Source organism: Sceloporus undulatus, chromosome 5 (assembly GCF_019175285.1).
Source record: "Sceloporus undulatus isolate JIND9_A2432 ecotype Alabama chromosome 5, SceUnd_v1.1, whole genome shotgun sequence".
NCBI classification, from domain to species: Eukaryota; Metazoa; Chordata; class Lepidosauria; order Squamata; family Phrynosomatidae; genus Sceloporus; species Sceloporus undulatus.
Window position 1 is genome coordinate 94,331,406 of NC_056526.1, and position 9,710 is coordinate 94,341,115.

Sequence of the window (9,710 nt, forward strand, 5' to 3'; positions counted from 1 at the left end):
AATGATCCCCTATGGACAAGCATGGTTTCCCTATGGGCAAGTGTTCCCCAATGATTCTCTATGGGAAAGTATGGTTTACCCTATGGGCAAGTATTCCCCAATGATCCCCTATGGACAAGCATGGTTTCCCTATGGGCAAGTGTTCCTCAATGATCCCCTATGGGCAAGTATGGTCAGGTATTCTCCAGTGATTCCCTATGGGCATGTATGGTTTCCCTATGGGCAAGTATTCCCCAATGATCCCCTATGGGCAAATATGTTTTCCTTATGGGCAAGTGTTCCCCAGTGATCCCCTCTGGGCAAGTACGGTTTCCCTAAATATCTTCCAAATAATGCTTGTCTATGGGCAAGTCCTGTCCTTTGTTTGAATACGTTCTGCCAAGAGTCCCAATGCTTGCAGTCCAGGACCCACTTGGACCCAAAATGGGAGAAGAAGACAGTAGGGGGAAAGGGGGTTGTGTGTGGTGTGTGTGTGTTTCTAACTCCCACCCCCCCCTAGCAATGCCAGGCTCAGCATTTCCCAGCTTGGTCGGCGTCTCCCAGAGGGAAGCATGCTCAGCATCTACCCAAGGCATCTCTCTCCTCCTGGCAGCAGGCTTGCAAATGATGCCTCCTCCTCCTCCTCCTCTTCTCTCCCCCTCAGGAGGGGAAGGAAGGCGGGAGAGCTCCAGGAGAGGCAGCCAGGTCCCCTCAGCCCTCCTCCAAGAGAAGTTTGTCCTGCCTTCTTGCAAAGAGGAGAAGGAGAAGGAATCTCTGAGTGCTGGTGCAGGTGCCTCCCTCCCTCATGGCTTCCCCAGCTGGCCCCCAGAAGGTCCCTCAGCAGCAGAGTTGCAACCAGGGCTCTTCCCCAGCTGCTCCTCTGGGCAGCTCCCAGGACGAAGGGGACCCAGGCATGCGGATGAAGATGTGCAAAAAGATCGCCCAGCTCACCAAGGTAAAAGGCAGGAGGGAAGGAAAGAGAGAAAGGAGGAGGGGAAGGGAGGGAAGTTGGACCTGAGCTCAGCTGGAACTGGAGTAAAGAGAGGCTCCCAGTTCAGGGGCCAAAGTCCCCTCAGGCTGCAGCCTGGAGGCTTGATTGCATCCCTTTGGAAAGAGTGGGAGAGCCTTGCAGGTTGCCTAAAAAAGAAAAGTAGAGCACTGCTTGTCATGGAAAGGAAAATGGTTTGCCCTCCCCTCCTGGAGAGGGTCTTCCCAATAAGGGAGCCCTCCTTCTGCCTACTGTTATGCCCCTGGCACTGGATGTGGCTCAGAGCTAAAGACCTCTATTGGTCCTCCTAGGAAATGTTATGGATGCAGTTGTTATGAGGCTGGGGGGGGGGGGGTTGCCACTCTATTCTGCCCTGGTCAGGCCCCACCTGGAATATTGTGCCCAGTTCTGGGCGCCACAATTCAAAAAGGATGTGAGAAACTGGAGTGTGTCCAAAGGAGGGCACTAAATGGTGAAGGGTCTAGAAACCTTGCCCTATGAGGAATGACCTAGGAAGCTGGGGATGTTTAGCCTGTCCAAGAGAAGCTAAGAGGTGATATGATAGACCTGTTTAAATATTTGAAGGGATGTCATGTTGAGGAGGGAGCAAGCTTGATTTCTGCTGCTCCAGAGAACAGGACCTGGAGCAATGGGTGCAAGCTCCAGGAAAGGAGATTCCACCTCAACATTAGGAGGAACTTCCTGACAGTAAGGGCTGTTCGACAGTGGAACACACTCCTTCCTTGGAGTGTAGTGGAGTCTCCTTCCCTGGAGGTCTTTAAACAGAGGCTGGATGGCCATCTGTCAGGGATGCTTTGATTGAGAGTTCCTGCATGGCAGAATGAAGTTGGACTGGATGGCCCATGGGGTCTCTTCCAACTCTACAATTCTCCGATTCTGTGTTTTTAAGTAGCCAACACAGTATGAACAGCAAAGCATAGTTGGCCCTCTGTTTCTACTGATTTTTTTTATCCGCTGCTTGAATTTTTTTTAAAACAGTATCAATTCCCAAAAGCAAACCTTGATTTTGTCATTTTATATATAAGGGATGGCATTTTACTATGCAATTGCATTTAACAGGACTTGAGCGTCCATGAATTTTGGTCCTGGAAGCAAACCCCACTGGATACCAAGGGCCCACTGTATCTGTACAAGTCCAATATAGCTTAGCTCTATTATATATAGGTGTGTGTGTGTGTGTGTGTGAATTCTTATCAGGAAGGTCAGAGCTCCATATACATCTCCATATACATCTGTGCATATCCTTTTGCTCCATATACATATGTGCATAACCTTTTGTGTCTCCTTCCCAGGGTGAGGAGAGACCCAAGGCTGTTTGCTACCCATTCTGTATAGAAGGATGAAAAGGAGCAGATAAAAAGAGCAAATGGTGTCTTCCTGCATGGCAGGGGGTTGGACCAGATGGCCCTTGGGGTCTCTTCCAACTCTAGGATTCTAGGATTCTGTAAATATGCATGCATACTGTTTATTAAAATATTGTTCATTTATGCAAAAGAATTGTTCAGGTTCAGCACCAAATCGTGTTTCATGGTGGAAGCTGAACAGCTCTTCTTCCCCAGCTGAAAGGCTCAGTGAGGGCAGCAGGGTAGGCAGAAGGAGACACCTGTAGCATCTCCCCGATGCTTGTGGCCTCAACCAGTATAATGCATCAGCAACTGAATATAACTGGCAAGAGTGTGGAATACCGGAGACATCTGACATTGGAAAGTAGTGGCCCTTAGCAGGTGGTTTGCTGCTTCTTCCTCTTCACACACAACTGTAATGAAATAGCAGTGCTGCTTGTTACCAGAGTAGTGAGATCCTGGCATAACAGCAGAAGTGAAAGATCCTCAGCCACTCTTAACTCATTCAGGTCTTGAATCCCTTATAAAGGACCTGGACATAGACCTGCCTGGTTATACTGTAATACTTCTCCCCCCATTATTCTGCCAGGTAACATGGCTATTACCTTCTCCTAGTACATGCCAGGAGAAAAAACAGGGAGTATCCTAAAGTCAGAAGGTGATACTTCTGCTTCTTAATAAATTTTGAAGTTATATACATTGCTTTGCACCTCATTTCAAATTTTCACTGGAAATGATGTTTATAAAGTATGGTATCACTGGGTGGTTCGTATTTTCTGTTGTGTTTCCATTCTATATCTTCTATTTGTCCCAGCAAATCTGGACATTGGTCACTTGTCTTTTACCTTGGTGCAAAGCATTCTTATATACATCTTATCTATATATGAGGTGAAAAACTAGAGAATATATATGCTCTACCTTTCCACCTCATATATAGACAGGATGCACAGTATATTAAGCATACTTTGCACTGAGTTAAGATGTCCAGATTCGCTGGGACAGATACAAGATACAGAATGGAAACACATAGGAAAACATATATATTCTGTCTCCTCATTTTTCTTCAAATCTGTGTATCTTTCATGTGTGCCTCCTACTTTATCCTGTTGTCTCTGTTTAGGTCCTAAGGATAGCCTGGTTTAATTTTAACTCGTGGTGTTTTATTCAGTTGCTCAGTTTGCTTGGGAGCGATATTTCTGTTTGAATATGAAACTGATCTAGATCAGCACACCCCAGACATTTTGTCAACCCATCATTTTGTTCCATATCTATATGTGGTTTCTACCTCATGTAATTTAAACTTAGTTAGTCAATGACCTGACTGGGGGAGGATAGGTTTGCCATGTGATATAGACTCTCCCAGGCTTTTATATATAGAGAGAGAGAGGGAGATTGAGAGAGAGAGAGCAGTGAGGGTGCTCATCTGAATTACAACTGTGGGAGAGAGATATTCTCTCACACCATTTTGCTTCCAAAAATCCTTACCAAAAGTACAATTGCATGAAGCACAACAGAAATGCCTGCATGTCGCATATTAAGCCCTTGACCGATTAGTTTAAACCTTTCTTATTCTCTCTTTTTTTTATCTCACGAAAGTTATACATGTTTGTCTGTATACTGTGTAAAATATATGTGTATATGTGTGCATGTGCACACACACATACAACAATAACTGTATATGGAGCTCTCAGCACCCTCATAAGAATTCATTTCTGAAAATGGAGCCAAAAGTATACTGGACTTTTGTAGATAACTTTGATGTGTGTTCGTACTGTGTTAGTTACTTTTTTCATGACAACTTTAGTTGTGTGCCACGTACAATGTCACTGTTGTGGACATATTTTAGCAGCAGATGATTTGTGCTTTTGTATCCCACAGGGGTTTCCCAAAGTGTGACTTGATTATTTGTAGCTAGTACATGACCTTTAATTACCACAAATTATAGATTTCAGTTTCCATAGGTGTGTTTCTTTCAATCCCACTCCCTTTTTAAAAATCTTTTTTAAAACCTTTGGAATATTGTTTTGACATGAATGTACAAAACCAGGGAACTATGTAGATGTTTATTGTTAAGGGATTTCAACATTACAGACTTCTGCGATCTGTTAGTTGTGATCTTCACTCATCCCGAAATAATAACAATCCATGTGCTTTTTGCAGGCTTAATGCACAGTGAATGCAGATGTATAACCTTGCCCACAAGTGGGGCTTTGTGCTGTTACCAATGTATACTTATGTGTTTTGTAATAATTCCATCTGTTTGCATGAATGCACAGCTTCACACATGAACAAACCTTGATTCTACAGGACTAAATGGACAAAAACACTGATCGTTTAAAGTACCTTCTCTGTCTATAATGAATCCAAAACTGATTCCATAATATTTTCTGTAATACAATCTCTGTTTTCAACAGCTATGCATCAAAGGTGCATAACCTTCCTAAAAGTTATTGAATTAGAGCATCAATGCACTATTTACATTTCTGTTACATCTACTGCAGTCCTCTGAGAGACTGGGGTAGGGGGGATCCTTTTTTGAACTACAGATTCCAGAATCAGCTGGCCAGTCTGGCAGATACTGAGAAACTGTGATCCTCCAAATGTTGGAATACCACTTGTGTCATCCCTGGCCATTGGCCATGCAGGATTGGGTTGATGGAAGTCAAAATCTGGAAGGTGGAAACCCTCCCCCCCCCACACACACACACAGAGGTGGTTTACAGACCGCCCTTTTGGACCAGCCAGTTCCCACTCCTTTCCCCGCCGGATCGGGGCCCCAAGTGCCACAGCGGCAGCCTCTGAGGCCCTGATCCGCCGCTTTCCAGGCCGCTTCCCCACAGCCTGGAAAGGGGTGTCCTTGGGGCTTCATGCCCCAAGGAAACCCGACAGCGGCCCCTTTCTCTTTTGTGACACTGGCACAGCTGTGTAAAGGCTATGCCCAGCACCACAAACCTGGAAGGAGCTCCATTTCGGAGCTCCTTCCGGCACTGCAGAAAGGGCGCCCCAGGCGCCCTCGCACAGCGCCAGGACGTCACTTCAGTGCCGCTCCGTTTGGAGGCGGCATGGCCATGACGTCCCAATGGCGGTGCCCATGTAGAATGGGCGCCGCCATTTTGTATGTACTAGGTAGGTACTAGGGTTAGGGCGTCCGGAAAGGATGCCCTTTCCTAACCCTAGTACATACCTAGTACGTACTTTTTGCACATCTGGAACACGCCAGACACACTGTAAAGAGTAATTGACACTGAATTCTGGGGGGAAGCCTCTAGCACTTCTGAACTTGAGGACACCATCAGAGTGATGGGAAAATTTTCCCTCTACCATGACATGGTTGGGCTGATAGAGAAGCCAGTGGGCAAGGCAAGTCTCTCTTTTTAAAGCATGCCCAGAGCTATAATACGCTTCCAGGATCATTACAATAAGAAGCCTCTGTGTAAGCTAACTTGCTTTTTTGTTAGTAAGTGTATAAAAAGGTTTCAGAGTCCATGGGAGGAAAGCTGTAATACAACAGTCACACATGATCATTGATATGACTATTAACAATACTTTTTTTATTGAAGACATACGGAAGAACTGCTGCTTATTACCTTTTTTGCTTCCACCTCAACATTAGGAGGAACCTCCTGACAGTAAGGGCTGTTCGAAGGTGGAACACACTCCCTCAGAGAATGGTGGAGTCTCCTTTGGAAGTCTTTAAGCAGAGGCTGGATGGCCATCTGTCAGGGATGCTTTGATTGAAATTTCCTGCATGGCAGGGGTTGGAGTGGATGGCCCTTGTGGTCTCTTCCAACTCTACGATTCTATGATATATCACATTAGAGCATGAGCAAATGAAAGTGCCGCTAATATTGTGGGTGATGGGATTAGGTCTTGTGATGACATTTTCCAAGTAGATGTTTGGGCAGAGTTGTCATCTGGGTTTGAGGCAAGGTCTTGTATCTGTCTCCCCATCCATGTTGTGTGTCCTGTAGTTATGTAGCTGTTTGAGACTGGGAGGCTGTCTGTGTGCATGCAAAAGCCTGCAAGAACCTGTGAGAGGGAAGCATTATTGTCCAAAATAGGTGTTGTTCATTGATGATAACATCTGGGTGGTCTCAGTTGGGAGTTATATGTGACCATTAGTGGAGTGTCTTTAGTCTGTTCTGTAACAGATTAGAGATCTTACCACACAGGAGCTCCATGGAACGGAAGGGGCCTGGAACGAGTGGCATTTTACTCCACACACATGTCTCTCAATCATCTATTCCTTTCCCTTCAGTTCCCATTCTGTTCCAGAGGACACAATTTTTGAGAACTGTTCAGAACAGTTCTCAAAAATCGCATCCTCTGGAACAGAATGGGAACGGAAGAGAGGGAAACAGAATGAGTGATAGACTTCTGTGTGCAGTAAAATGCATCCCCCACTCATTCCGTTCCCTTCCTCGCCCTTTTGGACCATTCTCAGGCCGTCCCAGGAGCCCTGTGCGGTGGTACAAGTCTTCCTTGTTAATATTTACTTTTTAAACTTTACATGGTGGGTGCTGCAGCTTCTGGAATGCTATGAGTTTGGCAACATTTTAAATTATGTTGGCTCTAGCAATCCAAATGGAATGAGAACTGTCTGCTTCCATTTTTTGGAGTGCTTTCTTTTCTGTCTGAGATAAAAACCTCTTTGTCAACATAACAGTGAAGGATACTGTATCCTTCAGAGAAGAGCCCAATGAAAAGCACCCCAGTGTGTGTTTTTACATTGTTTCCATCATATATTATGTATACACATACTGTACTATATCATACTACTCTATTTCTAGTTATGTGTACACATGCTATTTCTGCTGCTCCAGAGACTAGGACCCGGAACAATGGATGCAAACGACAGGAAAAGAGATTTCACCTCAACATTAGGAGGAATGTCCTGACAGTAAGGGCTGTTTGACAGTGGAACACACTTCCTCAGAGTGTAGTAGAGTCTCCCTCCTTGGAGGTCTTTAAACAGAGGCTGAATGGCCATCCGCCGGGGATAATAATAATAATAGGATTTATTTATATGCTGCCCAATCACTGGGAATCTGGGCAGCTTACAACACAGGGGATAATAGATGGTTCCCTGCCCTCAGGCTTACAATCTAAAAAAACACGACACAAAAAGAGAAGGGAATGGTGGGGGAAGATGCTTTGATTGAGATTTCCTGCATGGCAGGGGGTTGGACTGGATGGCCCCTGTGGTCTCTTTCAACTCTATGATTCTATGATCATGTAGTTGCTTGTTCTTCACAGGGCAGACAACGCTGTTCTTGGCACTATCCTGATCCGTCCCCCATTCCCACAGAAGTTAGAGGCTGCTGACGTTAATACTTAGCACCAATCTGTCCATGATGAAGGAAACATTTTTAGCCACACACCTACACAGTAGCCATCTAGGCCAGAATAGAAAACCAAATGCCCTAAGTTTTGGATCTGTTGTAACCCTTGGTTATAACTTTATTTATTTATTTATTTATTGGATTTATATTCTACCTTTCTCCAAAATGGAATTCAAAGCATCCAGGAAACCATGGCCCACTCCTGACAAAGTAGCCTGTGGTATGGTGGTTGAAGTACCCCCAAGATAAGCCCCACAGTTACCACTTCTAGGATCACCTCTTTCACTGATTCAAGGAAACTGCTGAGCAATGGCATCATTAGTGCACAGGTAGAATACAGTTCCTGTTTCCTAAACCCAACCTCTAGTAAAAAAAGGTAAAGTTGGCAGGTAAAAAGGAAGTTGGACCTGATAAACGATAGCAATCTCAATTCTACTCATCAGGTTTAGGATACTGCTGCACCTCAACCAAAATAAACCCATTGAGTAGAGCTAGGAGACAGTTGTACTTCCATCTTACCCCAGGAAAATCTTTTTGATGTTGGAAAGATGCCTCTCTTTCCTGGCTGCTGGCTGCATTTTCATTTAATAATAATAATAATAATAATAATAATAATAATAATAATAATAATAATAATAATAAATTGTTGAACTGGCATTCTGTGACAGTACTAGAATGTTTCATAGGTCCTGTCAAGGCAGCAAGACTTCTTAAGAAAAGAGATGGGGCCAGAAGAGGAAAGAGCATGGAAACCACTAGGTGTTCGCATTGTCTGATCTCACCATGCCTCTTCAAGTCTCATCCAGTAATAGCTGCTTGAGCCTGCCTATGAATAACCAACCATAAATGCCAACATTAGCAAGTATGAAAAGTGCGACCTTCTACAGAACAGCCCCTACCCCACGTGCCAGATTCACAGTCATTTTATAGCTTCAGGGAAGCATGTTATTGTTTTCCAAAGAAAGAGCATAAACACTCGAGGCGCCTACTTTTACAGCACTCCTTGCTATTATAAATAAATGAAACATACTTTATTAATCGTAAATAACAGAAACATTATTTATATTTCCATGTATAAGTCTAGAAATTTTAGTCAAAAATATTGACCCAAAAAAACTCAGTTGACTTATCCACGGGTCAATGTAAATACTATACTTTAACTCTTATTTAAAAAGGCACCATCCTCTGGTGAATAGCAAGAGTGTAATCTGTCCTGAAGCACTGACCCCCCCCCTACTCTTTTATCCATGCAGCCTTTAATATGAGCACAAACAGTTATGCCTGCTGGAATTTTGTAAGTTCTTTGGCATTGTTTTCCTTTCCTTCATTCCTTAGACCCTTTGTTGCATGTCCCTAACTTTTACCCTCAACTTATCCACTGGTCATAGCAAAATCGACAATTTTGGCCCCAAAACCTGTCCTTGACTTATACATGAGGCCAACTTATAAATATGGTATATGGGCAAAGAGTTGAGAAAAAAAACACAGTAGACAAGCATTTGAAAGAAGTTTGATGAAGGAATACAGAGCCTAGGAATAGGAGGCTATACGGGTGCCACTGAGGAGAAGGAGGGGCAGACAGATAAGGGAAATAATGAGGCATGAACGTCTATGTTTCCAAGATGAAATACAGATCAAAAGCAAGCTTATGATCCTCTTTACAGTTCTCCTGAGTTCTAAATTTCCTTGATTCTTTGGGATAAATAATTTATAGGCATATTAGCGAATCTAGTACATGGATAATAAGATTATGAGTTCTTATTATTGTCAGAGGAAGTTGTATGTCAAAATTCACATGTTATGCTTGAAAAACTAACCAGAAATGTGACATCCCAATTCTACTAAGTGTGACAAGGCCTACAGACTATTGATCTCTGCTGAATAAGATCCGTTGGGTTTTGCTCAGAACTTAGGAAAGAGGCTGGGCAAAATTTACATTTTTATGAAACAACTGTGAAAATACCAATTCTCAATTTATTGTGCAAACCTGCTTTTAACTACATGGCCCTTCCTATCTTAAACACATTGTTTCAATTA

At 43.6% G+C, this 9,710-nt stretch overlaps 1 protein-coding gene across 1 annotated transcript in view; it reads left to right on the forward strand.

The window, feature by feature from the left end:
- Positions 1-758: 758 nt before the first annotated feature.
- Positions 759-9,710, forward strand: part of FAM184B (family with sequence similarity 184 member B) — a 71,530-nt gene continuing 62,578 nt past the window's right edge. The window contains exon 1 of the mRNA XM_042466605.1: positions 759-934. Coding sequence (XP_042322539.1) covers positions 785-934 — 150 coding nt within the window. The 5' untranslated portion in view covers positions 759-784. The remainder of the gene's footprint in view (positions 935-9,710) is intronic.